The sequence below is a fragment of the Mustela erminea genome, chromosome 9, assembly GCF_009829155.1.
Source record: "Mustela erminea isolate mMusErm1 chromosome 9, mMusErm1.Pri, whole genome shotgun sequence".
Taxonomy (NCBI): Eukaryota; Metazoa; Chordata; class Mammalia; order Carnivora; family Mustelidae; genus Mustela; species Mustela erminea.
In genome coordinates this window covers 38,758,693-38,780,755 of record NC_045622.1, presented here as the reverse complement: position 1 = coordinate 38,780,755, position 22,063 = coordinate 38,758,693, and the positions used below count along the sequence as shown (strand labels likewise).

The 22,063-nt window shown below is 44.3% G+C and overlaps 1 protein-coding gene across 5 annotated transcripts in view; it reads left to right on the top strand.

The window, feature by feature from the left end:
* Window positions 1-22,063, top strand: part of FAT3 (FAT atypical cadherin 3) — a 648,153-nt gene that overhangs the window by 455,753 nt on the left and 170,337 nt on the right. For all 5 annotated transcript variants that reach the window (XM_032359439.1, XM_032359437.1, XM_032359438.1 and 2 more), the window contains one exon: window positions 10,133-10,194. In XM_032359439.1, the coding sequence (XP_032215330.1) occupies window positions 10,133-10,194 (62 nt within the window). The remainder of the gene's footprint in view (window positions 1-10,132; window positions 10,195-22,063) is intronic.

The following is a 22,063-nucleotide window of genomic DNA, read 5'->3' as shown; positions in this document are numbered from 1 at the left end:
TCTGTTTTTTAAACAGCCCAGCTAAGTGGCCCTATGCCAAACACTTTGTCTATACTATTAGCTACATAGAGCCTGTAAGGGAGTTAGATCTATCCCCATTTCAGAGACTACAGACTTAGAACAGAGAAGTTGTATAACTTGTCCTTGGTCACACAGCTAAGAAATCAGAGAGCCAGGATTGAAAACCAGACTCATCTTTCTCATTAATTTGTTTCAGACCTAGTTACAGATTTGCTACTTCAGTTTTTTCCATCTTCTCCATTTGCTGGAATCTGGTTCTCCATGTAGGGCCCAGTGCAAATTCAACGTTCAATTTATTCCCTTAAATTTTCTGGTCACATGATTCAGTGTTTATCTTTCCTTCTTCGGAGCACCTGGACCTCCCCAGGGTATGTAATAGATCACACCGTGTATCATCGCTGTTTGCATAGGTGTGTGTCTCCCTCACTGGGTGCCACGGAGACCAACATAAAGGCTTACTATTGTATCGTCTTATCTCTTCCCAATGTGACTTGTGTTCAGTATGCTTTTGTGGTGAAGAGACAGCGTCGCCACAGAGGGGATGTTTCCCTCTGCTACCTGAGGTCCAGATGGAGCCAAGAGAGGCATCACACAGCGAAAGAAAGCCCCCAGAATGAGGTCAAATTGTAGCTGAGATAAACCATTATGTTAGGGGTAGATAGAAGGCATATGTCCGATCTAAAGTTCAATCTAAAACTGGCAACCATGGGGTTTTGTCCTTTGCTGCGTGGATTCGGAATAGAATTTGGTAGCATTCAGGGGCCCCTGGGTGGCTCAGGTGATTAAGCCTCTGCTTTTTGCCCAGGTCATGATCTCAGGGGCCTGGGATGAGCCACGAATCAGGCTCCTCGGCAGGGAGTCTGCTTCTCCTCCCCAACCTCCGCCCCCTGCTCATGCTCGCTCACACTCTCTCTCTCTCTCTCTCTCTCTCTCTCTGTCAAATAAAGAAATGAAATATTTAAAAAGAAAGAACGTTAGCAAATTCAGTTGAGTACACACAGGAGACTATGCATGAGGGGCCCCATTTTATTGGCCTTTAAATTCTTTTGTATTTTAAAAATGGAGTATTTTTCATTGTGGGAAAACTAGACCATTTGGATAAGCAAAAAACAAATAAACAAACAGAAAACCAGTTACCTTGGCTGAATCACCCAGCAAGAACAACTATCTATATAGTGATTTTCACCCTTGCCTGAATTTTGGAATCACCTGGAGCTCTTGAAAAATCTCTATGCTCTGACCTATGCCCATCCCAGATAATTCAGAACTTCTGAATGTGGGACCCTGGCATCCGTGTTTGCTCATGCTCCCCATGGGATTCCAGACCACCACCAAACGTGAAAACCAGGCATGGTCTTGAACCAGGCTTCTCAAAATAGATCACCTAGGTCTGGGAGGAGCCTGCATGTTTGCACGTCCAAGCTCCTACGTGATGCTGATGCTGCGACCCTTGCCGCACTTTGAGCTGCAGGTCTGTATACTACCTCCTGGATGAAATGTAACAATGTGTGGCTGAAGGACTTCTCAAAAGTCTTTGAACAAGTTACTTAAACCGTACGCATCAGTTTTCTTATCTGTCCTGTAACATTGCGAGTAAGAGACATTTTACAATTTTTGTGGCCCAGATGTTCAGACACATTTGGTGGGAAGTCTTAAAACCGGAGGGAAGCACGATTACATCCTTGAATGCATAGGATACAACAAGCATTATTTGGGGAGCTCATAATGAGAATTACATTACTTGAGCATTTAGTATGTGCCAGGAACCAAACTAAGCCTTTTAAATCGATGATTTAATTTAAGAAGCCTCATTTTACCACTAAGGAAGCTGCTGTTTAGAGAAGCTAAGTAACTTGCTGAAGACCATGCAGTTGCCTGGGGGCAGGACCGAGAGGCAAGAGCAGATGGTCTAAGGCCAAAGACTGAGTGTTGGTTAGTGCTTTGCTAACCAGTACCCCATCATGCTTCCCAGACTAGGTCACCTCGGAGGCCCGTCCACAGAGTGTCCTTAGATTTCTAGCCACTACTTCTTCCTTATCTTGATCATTAAATATTCAGAATTATGCGGAAGAAAACCTTGGCAGAAAGAGAAAGAGGGAGATGTGTTCCATATTGCACATCTGAGCACACACGTCAGTGGTATGTTAATGGCACCTAAAGATGGCATCATTTCATACAACATCCTTAATACGGGTTCACCATCTGTAGCTTAATTTCTCTGAAGAAATCCAATATGGCATTCAAGGTTTAGCTAAATCCCCTAGAGACTTCTTCAGGTGCATAAATCCTTCTTCATCTAGGCCAAACCAGAAGGCAGAGCCAGAGGGCTGTGTGAGATTAGAAGGGAGAGCCATGAGAATTAGTGATGAGGAGAGAAACTCAGGGAAGAACAGATGGGTCTGGTATGTATCCAGGTACTCAGGCTAAAGTAGACTCATACACAGTGTCTCTGGTCCTGTGTGTATCTGTGTGTGTACATATATGTCTGCATGTGTGTGCATGCATATGTTGATGTATGTGGCAGGAACACGTGATATGGGAGAGAATTATTCAGGGAAGAGGTCTTTGGAATATTCTCCACCATACAACATCTTCTTCATTATTCCTCCCTCATTGGCCACTGTCTTATCCTTCACCCTGATGACAAGTTACCTTGACCCCAAGCCCTTAATCAATCTTGTCTGTAACGAGTGGTACAGCAAGGGAACAGGGCTTGCCAGAACATTAGACCTCTCCCTCCGGGCTGTGGGCAACTCCATCCGTCAGCTGGGCCTGAAATGAAGATACAGAGGTGTGTGCCAAGCCCCAACACTCTTCCTGCACAAGCTGGCTTTTCTCCCTTTGCTACCTGTAGCAGCTGCAACATCCTGTATCCAAGGGTGAAAGCATTTCTAGCAGAAGAATCCTGCCTGCAATTTCCGTGCTGCTCAGTCAGATTTGAGAAATGCCATCCATTGGCTTGCAAAGAAAGAAAATGAAACTTAACTGCCAGAAGGCCACCAGCTCTGCACCACGTGTGAGCCACAGGGTCTCCATCCTTGGCCCAGGATACATCCTCACTCACACAGTTTTGAAGTTTCTACTGGCATCTTCAAAGTCACTATTTATAAAGAAAAGCTCAAGCTGCAGAGGGAAGCTCTCTCCATGATTTCCCTGTCAGATTTTCTTAAGAAAATTTAATAGTAGCACTATGTACTCAGTCAAGCAACTCCACATCTTTACACCTCATGAAACAGCTCTTACTTAAGAAGCTTGTCTGCTGGAGCCAGTTTCCAGACCCTTTTTTTAACCCCATCATAACCAATGCATTAACTCTTATATATATTTTTTATTTCTGGTGGTTCTTTTCTTTTTAAAGAAATATTGTTTAGGGTACCTGGGTGACTTAGTCGGTTAAGTGTCCAGCTCTTGATTTTGGCTCAAGTCGTGATCTCAGCGTCATGAGATTGGGCCCTAACCCCACTCTGTGCTCAACGGGGAGTTGGCTTGAGCTTCTCTCTCCTACTCTCTCTGAAATAAATAAATAAATCTTAAACCACCCCCTCTAAAAAAAGAAAAGAAAAAAAAAAAAAGAGGGGCGCTTGAGTGGCTCAGTCGTTAAGCATCTGCCTTTGGCTTAGGTCATGATCCCAGTGTCCTCTATCAGAGATCAAGCCCCGCATCAGGCTCCCTGCTCAGTGGGGAGCCTGCTTCTCCCTCTCCCACTCCCCCTGCTTGTGTTCCTTCTCTCACTGTGTCTCTCTCTGTCAAATAAATAAAATCTTAAAAAAGAAAAGAAAGAAACATTGTTTAGTCTAAAAACATATTATCTGGTTGTTTCTTTAAAACAAACTTAAGGGGCACCTGAGTGGCGCAGTGAGTTAAAGCCTCTGCCTTTGGCTCAGGTCATGATATCAGGGTCCTGGGATTGAGCCCCATATCAGGCTCTCTGCTCAGCAAGGAGCCTGCTTCCCACTCTCTCTCTCTGCCTGCCTCTCTGCCTACTTGTGATCTCTCTCTGTCAAATAAAAAAAAAAAAAATTTAATAGGTCTCTTCACTCCAACTTTAATTTTTCCTATAAAAATCTTTGCATTTGAATTTGCATTTGCACGGAAATTTACACTTATCGTGTGTCTATTTCATTCTCCAAATTCAGTTCACAGCCTTTAGTCCATGTGTAAATACGCAGGCGACATTTCACGGTTCCCTGATGGGCTGAACAGAAAGGTGGAAATGGAAGTTCTAGAAGTTGGGATATTATGGAAGAGACAATAAACATGAGAATAAGGGTGTTTTTTTTTTCCACTTAGAAAAGCACACTTATAGTTAACTGATGTTTTCATTTTCCTCTTTTTGAGAGACAAGTTTATCCTTAAGTGTTGATTTTGTGCAACAAATGAAAATCATCAACAAAACAGAAAGGCAATCTACTGAATGAGAGAAGATATTTGTAAATGATATACCCAATAAGGGGATAATATTCAAGCTATATAAAGATTTTGTGGGTAAATAAAAACCATAATGCAGCCCCTCTTGTTCCTGCCAGGACGTGAGTTACTCACGTCCTGCTCAGCTGGGCTCGGGTCCACCAAGAAGAAAGCAGGGTCAGTAAGAGATCAAAGAATGATCTCCTTTTAATGTTTTTGTGTTATTTTAGACTCCTTACACTGAAAAGAGACTTAGCGTATTCCCAGGTAAAGTAACAGGGGCCTAGAGAAACCATGTCATTGCCTAGACTCTCCACCCAATAACCAGCAGGGCTGAGACCAGGACCCAGGTCTCCTGGCTCCCAGACAGGGGCTTGGCCACCACTGTACGTACTCATCTTCTAGGGAGATAGTGAAGAGGCTTTTCAGAATTAGTGTCCCTCGTACGAATGATGGTTTAATCATTGGTGACCTTGGACACCTTATGTAAGTCAATTTCCTCCTATAAATGGAGTCAGAATAGTTCTTGTCTCCCTCATCACTCTGAGATTCAATGACAGCATGTATGTGAGCTCTTTGGTACAGTGGCTGGCACATAGTACTCAGCAAATGTGGGATACTATGAGGAGATCATTTCTGCATCAATTTGATAGAAACCAGGATATGGAAGACTATGGAAATAGCCACAAAGCCTTTGTGTATAACATTAAAGATTAAAAAGCTGTCATCAACAACAAAAAATAAAAAAAGAACAGGCTGTCAGGAGTTGTTCTAAACACCTTCAACATTCAGCATGAGAGAGAATTCCAGAAATTGGAAAGACTTTGAAATTACTCAAAGGATGAAATAGAGCGTTTAGGTCACTTCAACTCCCGTGGTTTGGGACCATTATGGCCACTCTGTATAAAACAGCTTTGAGCATTCTGGAAGTTTCTTTCAAACAAGTTCTGCTTACAAGGTGCTAGCTTCTATGTTAAGTACCAAGAACACGAGATGACTAAGATCTCTTTTTTACCCTTTTACTTGTATCATATTAGGAACAGTTCACTAACAAACAGAGCCACATATTGGGTGCAGTGATAGTATTATTTGCATGTTGAACAACTGTGACGGGTTCTCCCCTAGGTTCCCGAGATCAGCAGGTAAACTCCCCCAAATCTCTGCCTTCTTGAAACTGTGGTCTAGAAGGGGATCCTGATGACAGATGGGTTACCCGAAAAATGCTAGAGGGAAAATCAGAGAAGACTTTGTGGAGAGCAATGTGTGAAATGTTTGGAAGGATGGTGAGGGGTTTTCCAGATATCTGGGGGTGGACGAGGAGCAGTCGAGAGCAGAGGAAATGGAGTTAAGAAGGACAGACTTAGTACTAATTGTAGCTTACAGGGCTGATCATTCTAATTGTGTTTTTTTTTTTTTGATACTAAACGCAGTTTCCAACAGTCCTGGAAAATTATGCTGAAGTAGCGAAGACCCACATTGCTTCAAGTAGCACTTAAACAAAATGTGAATGTCACGACACTTAGATTACACAGCTGCGACCCAGGTCACCCACAGGGAGAAAAAGCCGGGAAAAGATGTCTTCCCACAAGTATGGCTTCTCTGACCATAACTACTTAGAACACTCTATGTTCTCTTTTGAACAGGAGTGACATTTTCGTGCTCAGGCTGTTTCTCAGAGAGATTGTGAGAGTCCCCCGTCTCCACAACAAAAAATCAAAGCTAGTCATTTTTAATGTAATTGCATGGTTTCAACCATATGCTCCCCCCCCTTTAGTGAGTATCATTCACTTAGTACTGGCACAATTCCCCTCCTAAATTGGAGGTTTGCATATGTAATTATATCAAATGATGTGTTTGTTTATATCTCCGAACCACATTCAAAAGCTCGCCTATGATTTATCTTTGAAATTCAATTTCATCATGTCAGTCCCCAATTTACTGTGCCCAATGGGTCTTCAGTTACATGTGTGATGTCCACGCCTCTCTCCTGCTGAAATTACACAATGGGATTGCCATCCACCATGATGCATCAGAAAAGCTGAAGAGAGAGAGTGTGCTCTGTTTTATTCTCTCCTCTTTTCTAAGGCCCAGCTACATTCAGCGACCACAGAGTTGTTAAAAATGAAGACACAGCATTGGCTATTTTGACAAATTCCTCTGGACTGTGAGGATGGCTCACCGCATTCCTTTCTGACTGAAAACCAGTGCTGCTAAGGGGCAGAGCTCATCCAAGTGTGTCTCTTTAAGAGAAGAGAGCTCTTGCCTCTTCTTAGTGTAGCTGGTCCCATCTTCATAACAAGGATTATTTCCTAGCACAAATAACTACCAGTTGTAGCTTTAACCCCAAAACATTCTGTTCATTATTTTTATGTCCCTGACTCCCTGTGGACACACCCGATTACACCATTCATCTCAACCCCTCCCTCTTCATGCCTGATTCCTAAAGTAATGTCTCTGTCCGGTCATTCATTTATTTTTAAATGCCTGTCTTCTCCAAACATGAGGGGCTTGTTAAAAATCTAAAAGGCAGTTTGTGATCTCTTCCTGATTTTTAAACAGCTTTACCGACATGTAATTTACATGCAATGACATTCACGCATTTAAAGTATACAATTCAGTGGTTTTCAGAATGCGTGTGGAACCGTGCAACCATCACCACAGTCTGTAATTTTAGAGCATTTTCATCACCCCAGAAGAAACCTTGTCCCCACAAATAGCATTTCCTGTCCACACCCTACCTCATCTGATTTCCCACCAATTTTCACTTTTGACTTAGATTTTTTTTTTTTTTTAACCTGCCTTTTACCATCTCTCTGTGAAAATAACAATAATGGAAACACAGGGAACTAAAACCTACAGAGGCTTTCCTGCCTTTCTTCCAGGAACAGAGTCGGCTTGGCTTTGTCACGCTCCAGGTTCCCTGTTGCGTGTGTTTCAGACTTTTCAGGAAGGCTGTCTCTTTCTCGGTTGGCTGTTAAGTATGTGAAGAACACATCCCGGGATGGAGATGACAGGGGTGTCGTACTGCTCCCTCAGTCCTACATAAGCATTATGCAAAAAGTGGCTTTCCTTAGAAAGGAAGAAGGAAGGAAAGAAGGAAGGAGGAAGAAATCACCCTAGCACGAATCAGGAGAGGAAGCCTGACCTCTTCCCTGTGCACAGCACGTCACGGGGTCCATGGCTTCCTGACCCAGTGAGGACGTGACACAAGTGTTCTCAGGGAGAACAGAGGGCAAAGGGCTCTTGGTCTTTTGTGCCTGCAAGAGCAGCAGGCAACCAGCAGAGTGAAGGCTGATGGCCCTTTCATCCATGTATAGCGTCCCTCTAATAAGTGTTCCTCATTCCCATTGTGACTTCTCACAGAGGATGCCCCCTGAGGAGGTGCTGAGGTTCGCAAAAGCCTCCCTTCCCTTTCCGAGAAGTCAGTTACTTCTCATTTGGACAGTGCCATTGTGACATGTGACCCTGTCGGAAAGAACAGCCTGGAAACGAAGGAGTCAGATTTCTGTGTGTGACGCCCCTTGGTGTGACCACACTGACCCTCAGTCAATCTGAACCAGAGAGCTGTGCCCCGCTTTATTCTTCCTTTACCACCTCAGCCACCGGGGCACTCACACCATCTCTGTCTCCCCTACATTCGTCCCCAACCCTCCCCGACCCCCACCCCCGACACACTGAGCGAGATGCTAAAGCAGCTCGATGCATTTCATTCTTGGATGTGGCTGGGCAGAAAAATTAATGTCAATAAAAAGTCATGCTGAGATTCAACAAAGGAGAGTGGAATGGCACAGAGCTGCCTTTCAGAATTAGAGAACCTGTTCAGGCATCGTCCCAAGAGACTTGGACACAGTAAATGAGAGGTGGACTAGGGCACAGAATCTGAGTTTTTGAGTTTCCCCGGAGGGGTTCTGATGAGCAGTGAGGGAAGAGAAGTTACTGATTCTCCCACTTCAAAGTCTTGATACCAGTCTTCTCTCCAAAATCTCAGACAGTAGCTCATCTTTGTATCCCAAGAGCGCCTAGCGGTGTGCCATTCCCATGGAGACACTCCGAATGTGGTTTCAAATGAATATGAGAAGCCAGCACCCCCGGTCCACCTGCAAACACTCTCCCGGCACACAAAACAGTACCTTCCTGAAGAAACACACTCTAAGTCTGCAGCAAAACTGGAGATTAGAAAATAAATAATCTCCTCTATAGCAGCTTTTGTCAACTGAGCATTAATGAAGTTCCTATTCTTTGTTAGAGGCCGGAGGCTAGGGAGACAGCAGGGCTTCAAAATAAAAAGGCAGAGCCTTCCCATGAAGGAACTCTGTCAACTTGTCTAGTGGGGAAATACACACAAGTGAACAACGGATTCTAGCACAGAGCAAAGAGCCGTGATGGAGGAGTGTACTGGTTGTTTTGGGACACACCAGATGGACACCTAACCCTGGAAGACAGGTCACCTCTCTAACATCTGAGCTAAATGTAAACCATCTATAGGTGAAGCAGTGGGGGGTGGGGCATGTTCCAGAAAGAATTTATGGGAAGGCAGATCATTTGTAGAGTGGGAACACAGCCTTCCCTCCCATGGGGTGTGTGGGCAGATGAGAGCGAAGGGGAGTGGGGCCATTTTGTAAAGAGATATGCTACCCTCAGTGGGTTTTTATTTTGATGCCCATTTCAGCTCTTGGGGCCTCTTCTTGGCTTTCTCTAGAATCTACATGCTCCCACCTACCAGGTACATGTAAAACAAAAGCTAGAGGTCTTGAGCTTCTCAGCAGATCTTGGTAAAATGCCTTTTCCATACTTCCTGTACCTCATCATGTGGGGAGCAAGCTTGACATGCGATTTTCCCTGCTCTTTTCTCTCCATCAGCACAGGTCACAAGATCAACCCAATCCATAGTCTCGTCTTCAGGGACGGTGTAGCATCAAGAAATGGAATATAAATTTGACCTCCTAATTGCCATTTGACAATAATAATAATAATACCTGCAAAAGACAAATTGGTGTAATAACTGGGCAGCCTTGAAGGTTGTGGCTTCTCATTGCCTTTTCTTTGTCTTTATACTCAAAGGGGTGATTCATTTACGGGAAACACCATTCGAAGGAAAGATATAGAGATATTTCCCATGTGGAACTGATTTTGTGTAAAGATTTCAACACATAAAACAAAATGATAAAATTACAGTGTGAGGTCTTTGGTATATAAGTTATTAAATTTGAAATAATTATGTGTACAAGTAGCTATTACCGAAGTAACCTTCCTTGTCAAGGGTAACAAAAAATTGTATCAGCATTAAAAAGTTAAATAAGAAAGTGCTGTTCCATACCCTGATTCTGATCAGCATCAACAACCTATTAGCGTTCAAGATCTCTGAAATCTTTAATGAGGTTCTTACTGTAGAATTTCAGTCATATGCAAATGAATCATTGAAATTCCTTATTATCAGGAAAACAATGGTTCTTCAGTGAGTTTCTACATCCCCAGAGTGATTACAGTATCTAACGGAGGTAAGCAGAACCAGAACCAGAACAATTTTTTCAGGTTTCCTTTATAAATTTTATAAAAGTTCAGAGACCATCTTGATGGGCACTGGGGATGGAAGAGTTACTGTTCCCCATCAGTTTTGCTTTTCCTTTAACTGGATTTGCTTCCCATGCTCAGTAAGCTACTTGCCCCAGATATTTAAAAGTCAAATATTCTCATTTCTACGCAGGTCTGATTACAACAACTTCAAGGAAATTGGATCGAGAACAGCAGGCAGAACATTTTCTGGAGGTAAGTGCATAGAGGGAACTAGCATTCATTAAAACTGACTTTCACTAAACTTCTTTAACCTTCAGTGTAAACTAGAACTTTAATATATTTGAACTACGGATTCCTAAATAAAGATATCTTTCTTGGGCTGCTTGGTTCTGAAGATGGAGATTTCTGGTACCTTCCTCCCAACACACTCCTATGTGCCAAGCGTGGGTGGTAGAGCGAGCAGCCTTTGCCTTCCTCTGAAAACAAGCATGTCAATCATCAGAAAAGAAGGTTCAGAAGCAGAGCCCTGGAAGCCTCCAGGGCCTGGGATGTGAAGGGAGAAAGAGCCAAAGGGCTGTGATCAGAGCAAAGTACATCATTTGTGAAGACGCGAGTTGCTTTTGCTTCTCATTTCTTTTCTGGGGAGAGGGTTGAGGAAGAGAAGCCTGCTAGTTGATTCACTGCCCGAGACAACTGTTTCTGAAACCATAAAATGTACTCCTATAATTCATTAAGACAGAAACAGCAGCAATATAAACTGTAAGAGTGTTATTTCTGGAGGGAAAGAAAAAAACCACCATAAGGCAAGAAATGAGAAAATAGACATGAAAGAGCTTCATGGAACATTCTTTCTATACATATCGAGTATCTTTATTGGGAAACTTGGAGCCTGGGTAGTATGTATGGCACGGGGATTTCAGTGTGACAGTCTGATACGGAACAGATGACAATGCTTGAAAGTTAGGGTTTTATTAAGGTTTTATCACACATCTGCCCTTCTAAAATGGTCTGTTAGTCCCTAAGAATTGCTTACTAGAATCCTTAGGTCCTACACACACACACACACACACACACACACACACACACACACACACCACACACACACACACTCTTCAAATCTCTCCTGGTGTTTTCCTTTAAACCAGTTCACCAGCAATGATTTCTTTAACAAGCCCTAGACCGGGAAGTGGTGCCTAAGGATCCGGGAGCTGCCCGGCCAAGATATCTCGCATGGCTAAAATCTGTTTAATTGCCCTGGACCTCAGTTTCCCCTGCTGTGAAATGTGGCAAATAATTCCCACTCCATATACCTCAAAGGATTGCTATTAGAACCAACCCTTATATTTTATATCAAAGTTCTTTTAAAACTCTTAAAGCATTATACATAATAAAGGATTATTATTATTACCATGCAGCACTGTGATAATCCTTTTAAAACATTGCTATCATCTCATAAAGATGAAAGACTCCAGGCTGCCAAAAAATAATTATTATAATTCTTTTTTCAAAATCATACCACTGGGCTGCAGTTCGCGTCTGGTCCAGAATTAGAGTACATTTGCCAGAATAATAACACCTTATATTATATTTATGTGCTCTTTTTCTTCCCAACAGAGGCCAGGACTCCTGGGGAGGTGGCGTGCTCATATAGTTGAACCCTTTACCTGCCTGCAGGGGAAAAGGAGGGTGTCTCATTAGCTGGGGAATCTGCCTGAGGTTGCTTACTGCCTTGTGCCTGGAAAGGGTGGTGTCTTCCAGAGTGGGGAGGTTGGTGCAGAGTGTGACTCTAGGGAAGAGTGTTTTCCAGGCATTTGAATTTACTTCCCAGAAGAATCCTTAACTGTTTTGCATCCTTTACAGACTTACATAAATACTGTCCAAATACTTCCATCGTGAGGGTAACACCAATGTATCTGGCATATCATTTCCCAGTACCAGATATTAATCTGCCTAGGGAAGTCGTGCTGCATAGCCGCTCTCCACCTCCCTAGAGTTGCTGGCGGGGGGAAACGTGTCTAACACCCCGTCTGGGATCTGGCACTAAGTAGGTACTGAGTAAAGAGTTGCTGTACCTGTTGCAGTTTTATTATTAGCATATAGTGTCATGATTCCTAAGCCTTCCAAACTTCTGACTTCATCTGCACGCTCCAGAAGAGAGAGTAGCTCCAAGACAGCTGATGTGCAGACAGGAGCCTCAGACAGCAGCCCCTGGACTTGGCCTGGGTCCCAGGGTCTGCCCTGCATGCTGGGGATACAAAGTAAACAGGAAGGGGCAGGGGGTCACATAATAAACAAGTAAAGGCTGTAAGTTCAGAGACAAGCTCTCCGAGGCCACTCAAAGAAGTCTCCACGATAGTGTCTGAAGTGGGAATGGTAGGCAACACGCAATACACTGGTGAGGAAAGCCTCTTTGAGTAGGTGACATTTGGGACATGAAGCCAAGATTCTGTTCAAGGCCAGTGTGATCACCCAGGCCAGTCTGATTTAAGGGTTTAAAGGTGGAACTGGGTACAGGGGGTAGGAAATGAAGTTGCAGAACCCTGTTTGCCTTCTTGTTGTAAGGATGACAGGTCTTTTTTTTCCCTGAGTGCAGTGGAAAGTCAGCAAGCCTGGGTGACGTGATATGCTTGCCCCAGTGTAAGCTACTCAGCTGAGCCGAAATGGGCCGGGACAGGGGACGGGTAGCGGGGGAGACCCTACGGAGCTTCTAGAGGGATCTGCATGAGTCATGATGATGGGTTTGGATGAAGGCTTTTTAAAAAAATAACTAGAGGAGGCAGGTAAGGTTCTAAAAACAAACGTCGACACTTTGCAAAGCAGGTGTCTCCACTTAGTAGCTGAAAATGCAGTGGGAGGCAGGAAGCGTCCACAGGGTGAGGAGTAAAGAACGAAGAAGATAACGATTTAAAAATATCTCCCTGGCTGGGGCCACACAGCCAGCCTCAGCGTTGGCTTGGCGTTCGGAGACTGACTGACTGGATACCCTTTGGTTCTGGTCAACCCGAGCCTTTACAGGGGCACCAAAGTTCCCTAGGTTTCAGTTTGCTGATGTGGCACCTTGGACAGAAGGGTTCCCTCTTGGGCCTAGAAATTGATTTCAACCAGGGTGAAGGCAGTCGGTCAAAGGGAAGGGTCTGCTGATACAAACCCCGTCATGATTCTGGCTAACCGGCAGCACGCTGGCTTTTCTGAATTCTCAGTGTGGAGATCTGAAACACTGGGAGTCAGCCGAACCAACCCGACTAGCCCCAAGCACCCACCGTCGTTCTGCCCGTCTTCCAGGACCCCCATCATTTCTGCTCTTTCTTTTAGTGACCTCTGTGGCTGAGGTTTTCAGCTAATCCCAGCCTTCTTCTTTCTCCCTCGGTCCCTCCATCTCCCCTTTGCTCTCTCACACGCACCCTCTCTTCCTCTTACTTTCTAAATTGTATAGTTCTTCGTCAGGCTACGTTTTTCCTGCATAACTTTGCTGTGATGGTTTCAGTAACATTCCTTTCTTTTTTTCTGGATGGATCATGGAAAGGGTGTTGCTTTAACTCAGTCCTCCAAACACGGAGTTAAAATAGTATCATTCAGAGTACAGAATAGAGTTCTCTGCTATCCACAGATTTTTTTGTAACTGCTGATACATTGTGTGAGTTTTAAGCGCTGGGTGTGGGTAATTAACCTCCTGGAGAGCCTTTAATTGCCAAGATAACCCTATGCTCCTCTTAAACTCATATTAACCTTCTGGCTCTATTTCATATCTCTCCTTCCCAATGAAACAAAATTGACTCTTCTTGAAAAGACCCGTTCAGAGGCTGACCTGGTGAGGACATTTCTGAATGCGTAACCAGAAGGGCATTAATGATTTGTTTCTAGTTTGCTATCCCCATGATAGAAGGTGCTTCAATTGTATACCGCTGGTACTCTGCCTGTACACTGAATTAAGATACTTAACTTGACCACGTATGGGCCATAAGGGTTTTTGAGTCTGTAAGCATTCACCTTCCATGTCGGATGATAAGACGACTGTGGTCACTATCAGAATCCGAGGGATTTGCTAAAGAAGAGCAGCAAAGAACTGTAGAAAGATTCTCAAGTTCAACATAATCTCCTTTGGTGAATTCTAAGTATTCACTCTTGCCAAATTTGAAGTCTGTTCGATGTAAACATTGGAGTGGTCTTCTGTCCCTACTATAAAATGCACAAATAGGGCATTTTTTTAGTTCATTTACTCAAAGTCATATACATTCCTCAACGGCCTTTTATGTTTGTAGCAGAGGTAGAAGGCTAATTCAGGGAAATGTTTTAGCTTAACAGTTAGGATGTTAGCCCCCCTCACTATCAGAGAAGACAGCTGTGAAACAGGAATCATTGCAGGGATCACTGACCCCTTCCCTGCACCTGCAAGGTGAGGATAACAATCCCTAACACAGACTTGGTGTGAAGAGTTATGGGATGACAGGTGAAAAGTGCTCAGAACGCTGACTGTCAGACAACAAGGGTTCCCCGAACAGTGGCAGCTGTTGTCAGTTCTCTGTCTTCCTTCTGTCTTCAGAGTGTCTGTTCTAGCACTTGGTCCACAGGGGGCACTCAAGAAATGTCCTGTGAATGAGTGCTACTCTAACAGGCCCTTGTTCTACCCTCAGGGAGGTGATGGACGGCAGTTTAGGACACCATGAAGTGCATGGGCTTGGAGACAGAAATAATGGAATACACTGCCTCTTTCCATCCACCTTGTCAACTTAACTTTGATCCCCCATTTCCTTATCTTTAAAGTGGGGTTCAATGATCCCTACCTCATTGATGAACCACACAGAGGGCCCGGCACACACAGATACTGCTAAACCATTACCTGTCCCTCCCTCTTCCCCATCCACGCCCTTCTCCCCTTGTCCTCAACAAACACCTTGTCAATTACCTTTCTTTTTCAGTCCTGGCCCCAGTATTTTGAAAAGCTTATTGCAGTTCAATTATTCTTAAAAGATATAGCCACTTAAATAATCCTATAGTTCCGGCTTAATTATGTGTGAATCTTTATCTTGCGTCTGAAAGAGTATTATTTGCCTCCCTTTTGATCTTGAAATGCTTCTCTGTTCAGGGCTGGATGGTTCTGATAAAAGTCTTCCAGAGAGAACAGAGAGCGTGATTTTATTTGCAAATCAAAAAAAAGATGACAAGGCTGAGTAACCAGCATAAAGACAGGGGATGGGAAATTATGGTGTGTGTGTGTGTGTGTGTGTATTACTTGAAGTAGCCCAGAGAACGTGGTGAGATTTTAGAGTACAGTTGATATAAATAACAAAACACATTACAGAGAGATTCACTAGAGCTCTAAGAATGTAAATTATTTATTGTCTGTCCCTTTAACATATCATCCATTGTCCTCTGTAAGGTATATCGCATATGACTATTTTTTCTTCCCATTTGAAATTCTCATCCCTTTTTATAGTCTTATTTTCTGAGTGAAAAAAATACTGTTCTTGGGTAAGTTTTTTAACAGTTCCTCTTGCCTTAGGATGCAAATTGATTTCTTTGGTGCGTGTGCAGTCTTAGTGGTTTCTTCCTTTGGTAAGCCTCTACTCTTGAAATGATGGTAATTTCTGGTGGTGAAGAATTGCAGACCTATTTCAATTAAGTAGTCCGAAGTTTGATGATTTAACTATGAGAGCAATGGAAGTTTCTCTCATTAGGTTCTTCTTTCTGCTACCTTCAAGAAACTTTGAGGAAAGTGCCAGCAGGCCTTGAAAAAAGATGGTCTATCCCTGTGCAAAAACAGCACAGCACTTGTGGCAGACGTTGGCCTCAGATAGAGTTGGTCCTCACTTCTCCTTCTTCCTGTGTTATGCTGACTTTGACAGAATTAATGAAAATTCACTGTTTTTCCTTCCTGTCTTAAAAGCTTTATTATGTGCTGATTCTAGGCCTGGCATTGGGCAAGACACCAAGCTTCTGTTACTGGAGCGAATATGTTTTGCCCACTGAACATATTTTTCTTTGCCTTTCACAATGAGGTCATTAGACTCTAACCTGCTGTTTATTCATGAGTTACTGTAGTTAGCTGCTGTCTTGTTATCAAGGGGCTATTTTTCATTCATATCCTCCAGACGCTGCTCCTGCACTATACAGAGGTAGAAGCTAAGACTTAGACGAGAGAGAGCCAAGGTCCCACAGTTCCTTAATAGTCGTGTCCAGGATATGTCTTCTTCTCCTCATAGAACAGTATGGCCCTACACATCCATCAGCACATTGAAATGCGGCCAATGGAATCATCTTTTCCCACTCTTGGATCACAGAACATTTACTGAGCTGTCAGTTCAGCCCACCCTTAAGCATCAGCATATATATGTATGATAAGAGGAGGTTTTCTCTTAGACTCTTTGGTTTTCCATTTGCCACTCCCTCAGTTGCTCCTCTGTGCCCACTATTCTGCCTTCTACTGCCTGCCCAGTTTGAGCAGGGGTTCGCCCTGCTGGCTACCACCCCAAGCTCCAGGACCAAGTCCCCCTGAGAGGATGCTGTGGCCAAAATAGCAGAAGAATAGACCAGGCATTAAGGCTGAATTGCCTGTGTTGAAAATCACAAGTTGAAGTCCTAAACCCCAGGAGCCCAGAAGGTGACCGTGTTTGGAGTCATAACAGAGGTAATTAGTTAAAATGAGGTCATGAGGGTGGCCCCTTATCCAGTAGGACCAGTGTCCTAATAGGAAAAAGAAATTTGGATAAGGACCCATTCAGAGGGAAAATCATGTGAAGACACAGAGAGAAGAAAGCCATCTATGAACTAGGGAGAGAGGCCTCATAAGAAACCAATCCTGTCAACACCTTGACCCCAGACTTCTAGCTTCCAGAATTGTGAGAAAATACATTGTTGCGTACTCCATCTAGCCTGTTGTCATCTGTCATGGCTGCCTGAGCTCACTACTGCAGCAGGCCAACTTCCTACATGGGCCCACCCCTGCCCCTCTCTCCTCATACTACCCCCTCACAAGGTTATAGAAACGCATCCAACTTTATTTACTGAGGGTAAGGGCAACTATAAATATTGTACAACAAGGAAAAAACCTCCACATAAATCTGGTCATTTCCATGTTGCACACTCCATAACTATGAGTGAGAAGTATCCCCAAGTTAAAAGTCCTCACTGAAGGCTCCCTCATGGCATGTACTGGTTTCTAACTGCTTCTCTCCCCTCAAGTGGCTACTTTTCTGAGGGCCTGCTTCCTCCACTGTCTGCAGTGAGGGTTTCCAGCCCATCTTTCCCAGAAATCCTGTAGCTTGGCTCAGGAACAAACCCTTCATTTTAGATTTTTCTAAATCAATGTCATTTTTGTATTTCAAATAGTGCCCCAAGAGGGCTTAAGCAGGCCAACCAGGGGTGGCTTTGAGCACCACAGCTACAGTTAAATAAGGGGTATTGGTGGTAATGGTGGTGGTGGTTTTGGTGATCATGATGGTGTTGGTGGTGGTGATCACGATGGTGGTGGTGGTCCTGGGGTGATGGTGGTGGTGATGGTGGTGGTGGAGATGGTGTGTGTGCATGTGTACTTGTGTGTGGGAACATGGGCGTATGAGGTAGGAATAAGGGTTGCAGGTCCCAATCCTGCAGAAGAGTCCAGGTTGGTGTGAGCTCTCAAGAACGATCTCTTGAGAGATCTTCCCAGCACTGTGAATTGCGAATATCTATATCTATATATATAGATATACACACACCACTTTATTTTCCCAACTGACCAAACAGTAAGTATTGAATCAAACACACACACATTTTTCCAAGCAAATATTAATTCTCAGAGATAGTTTGTTCAAAACAGAAATTGCAAGAGAATCCTGGGTTGATAATTCAGAGGAACATCATGGGTGTGGATGCGGGTGCAGAGGGGAAAGATGGCAGGTCTCACCTGCCCCTTCCGAAGAAGCTCGGCCAGTGGCAAATGTGGAAGTAGGTGGGCCCAGTTTCATTAGGAAGCCTTGTTTTTTCCAAAACAAAATAAAACAAAAAAATTCCCAAATCCGATTTATATGTCACATCTCCCTACACTATCGTTGACACCTGCATTTTTTTTAATACTGTAATGAGCCAATGAACTCCTATTTTTCAACATTTGATAGGAGGGGAAGATTTTGTTTCTTACTGCCTCATAATTTGTAATCCTCTCAAGGTAGAGAAATTTACATATATTGTAAAATGCAGTTTGTTTTTCATCATCTCTTTGTCCCACATTTTTTTCACACTGTGCCCTTTGGAGCCCCTCAAAATACAAGAAATGAGCCCAGGGCCGTGTCTGAAGAGCCCCTGTTGAGGTTGGAAATGACGGCATGTGAGTAGTTGGTTAGGATCTTAGCTGAGGACCCCCTTCCCACCCTGTCTCCATCCAAACCGAGGAAGGGAAGAGTTCTTTTGGCCCCTTGGATGACATAGAGTCTCGAGAGCGTCCTGCCTGCTCTGTCTGCCCCTGGCAGATTTGTACGTCTTAGCTTTGCTTGTCTGTGTCCCTGGTTAGCCTCCCCGTGCATAATCTGCAGTCACTTCTAGACGCTGGGAGAGTTGTCTGGAATGAGTCCTTGATTCTATAAATAGCCACCTCTAATTTATCGGTTGGTGAAAGATGGCGTTTGTTTTCCTTCTCCTAAAATCCGAACACTAATTAGTCGAGCAACAGTAAATGAAACCTGTTCCCTTGGACCTGGAAAGGTCCCTCCATCCAGTGGCCCCGCCTGGAAATGGAAATGAGCCGGCTTCTGCAGGCTGCTGGCTAGTGGTGCTGGCGGGCAGAAAGCTCTCCAGGCGGGTCACAGCCTGTTGAGCTGGGCACACAAGCTGCGAGGAGCTGAGGCTTTCTGCTTTGGTTTTCAGTTGTGAATCCTTTTGAAAGCCATGCTCTGTGGTGGCTTCCTTCCTGGGCAAGCGCTAATGGGGTCCTGGGGAATACAGGAGGGATGGGAGAGAACCTCTCTCCCAGCGGGTCTGGGATCACATCCGGGGCTGATCCCTTCTCAGAGAAGAGGGCCAGATTCCTTGCATGGCTCTCTGCACAATCCTGAGGACTCCCCACCGTGAATCTCACGTCCCAGAAGTCCAGGCTGACTTCTCCCCCTAGCACAGTGATGATAAATTGACCCTCTGCCCTGGGCTTCCGCAGCTCCTTTTCTCTTGTGCTCCCTGGTGTGGCTTTCCTAGTTTATTTTGTGCAGCCCACTCTCTGAGCCACAGAATGATCTGTCCAGTCTGATTTCACTTGGACCCTTCAGAAATCATCCAAGCTTGTGCCTAACACCGGATGCGTATGACTCAGTTGAGCACGTTAAGTCTGTATTGGGGGAAATAAAAATATAATGGCAGCAGGTTCAGAACATGAGATCCCAACTCAAGTGCCTCTATTAATAAAAAGGAAAACCGACTCTGGCTTGCTTCCTGCTGGCTGCAGACAGCTTTGTTCAAGTGAGCTGTTGTTGTTGCAAGACCTTCTGAGTGACTTGCTTGCGGGTGGGGGGGAATGGGTTGGGGACTACCAACCTCATCTCTTTGCGGGCAAGACCGTAGTAAGGGAAAGGCTGAGAGGTCTTGGCAGCGGGATGCCCGTTACTGTGAGGAGGGTCAGTGGGGGCAGTCCTGGATGTCACAGCCAAGGAAAACGGGTTGTTATGTGAGGGCAAATACCATCAATTCCTTTGAAATTGAAAACCTGTTGTAAATTTGGTTATTTCGTCTTTGGGGATGTAGCACTGTATGTATATTTACAGTTCTTCAATCTCACTTAGAAATAAAACATGTCTCATGAAACAATGTCCTGTGTACTGCAGATGGAGACAGAGACAGTTAAAACTTTGGAGGGGCTTTGGAGACAGACCTCGCCACTCGCCAGCTGTACCAGCTTTCTCTGTCCAGTTTTATCTAAACATGCTGCGTGTCTGTTTCCACTAGTGGTCTTCTAGTGGAAAAATTCAGAACACACAGTGCATTGTATTATGCAATGTATTTTGAATTTTTCTCATAGTCATTGAATACACGTATGGTTCTTTATGAGATGACAGCTATAAATGGTGGCTCCTGGTACGTGATACGCTCTCAAGAGAGTATTAATTTCTTCCTTCCTTTTCTAAAGAGCCCAAAGCTTCAGAGATTTCTCAACTTCCGTTTGCCAATATCCATTTAAAAGGATTGTGACCAAGTAAGTTGGAATGGCTCATTCTCCTAAGAAAGCCTGAATGAGGAGTCAGCCATGGGCCTGGCCCAGCTGTGAAGAATGTCATTGAGCCTCCTCTGCAGTCTCGTTGGCTTTCTGAGTCAGAATCGGAGAGGAAACTAAGGCATCCAAGATCATATGGGACAGCTATAGCGTTCCCATGAAGGACTCAGTAAAGTGATTATCCCTGAGACTAGCTTGGGACAGAGAGCTAATTTCTCCAGTTAGCTATCTCTAGGCCCTCCCAGTGTTGTCACTAACTCCTAAGGTTTCCCCAGAATTATAACCATTTTAAGACTTTAAATGGGGGTTAGCTGCTAACAGAGTAAGTATATTTAATATTTAAACAAATATTGGGATTTTTTTTTTCTGTTTTATTCAGATGTCTACACCTCAATTTTAGGAAATAGTAGACTGCTCATGAGACGTCAAGAAAACACACAGTTGGGCACCTGGGTGGTTCAGTCAGGTTAGGCGTCTGTCTTCCACTCTGGTCATGATCCTAGGGTCCTGGAATGGAATCCCGAATCAGGCTCCCTGCTGGGCAGAGAGTCTGCTTCTGCCTATCCCTCTGCTGTTCCCCCTGTTTGTGTGTGCTCTTACTCTATCTCTCTTGCTTTTCCTCAAATAAATAAAATCTTTCAATTGGGGCACCCAGGTAGCTGAGTTGTTAAGCCGCTGCCTTTGGCTCAGGTCATGATCCCAGGGTCCTGGGATCCCTGCTCAGTGGGAAGCCTGCTTCTCCCTCTCCCACCTCCCGCCCCTGTTTGTGTTCCCTCTCTCATTGTGTCTCTCTCTGTCAAATAAATAAATAAAATATTTAATATAATAATAATAAGAAGAAAACACACAGGAAAGATAGTGTAATGCAAAATTCATTGCCCTCAGATGGTTCAAGCTCTGCCCCTCCTTCAGACCATCCTCAACACTGGTAGCAGGCTCTGGATGAGCTCCCCAGAGAGTCTGCATCTGTTTTTTCCCTGCCTGGCCCTCCCTTTGGTGAAGGTCCATTGTAAGTTGGAATGCCGCAGCTGAGGAGTATTGCTCTTTGTACTAGAATCTAGAACAATACCTGGGACATCATAACCACTGTGAATGGGATGAACTTCCAGATGAAGGCCACCCACCAACCAGATAATGCATGCCTGCCGGGTTACCAAGATCTGTACTGCCCAGAAATTCACAGAAAGTCCACGAGGAGGCAAGAGGTTGGCAGGCCTCCCGCCATGCCAGGCAGCACACAGGAAGGGGAGGGGGGCTTCACCCCACTGCATTCCAGTCCCCATAGAGGCCCCACTGGCCAACCCCAGAGTGCTCAGAGCCTAAAAGCAGTTCCTAAATCACATTTACCTATGGTGAAATCTATCATCCTCAGTAAGTCGTAAATATATAATTCAGAAGGAAGATCATAGATTTTTCATAAGGTGCCCTATTGCAATTCCTGGCATGCCGCTGTACACTCTTAAAGATGCTGATCAATCTTGAAATTGGACATGGGGCTAAACTCCGTGCTAATGTATACTTTGCTGTTATGTAATTGAGATAACCCCTACATCTAGGACAGTACTTCTAAATAAAATTTTAAAAGTTCGATATATTTTTAAAATGTCCGAGTGCTCATTAACACCCATCTGAAGAAGCTTTATGAAGACGTTCTAAAGTAGAGAGCACCAGCCGAGCCAGGGGCTGCCGACCAGTCAAGCCCGGTGTTCTTACTTTCTTCGTATAAAGAGGGGCCTCATTTGTTCTTGCCTTATTTTTAATTTGAGTGCTGTGAAAGCAACCGTTTCTCTCCCTTGGCTTACCAAATAAATGATGGGATTTTTCTCTTCTCAGAGTGGGGACAGCCTCTTTGCCCCTTGAGAGTACATTTGGCAAGGCCTCACCTTTCCAGGGTTACCATCCGAAGGCCTCAGATCTCTTCTTATGAGGTGAAAGTGAAGTCAGAAATTC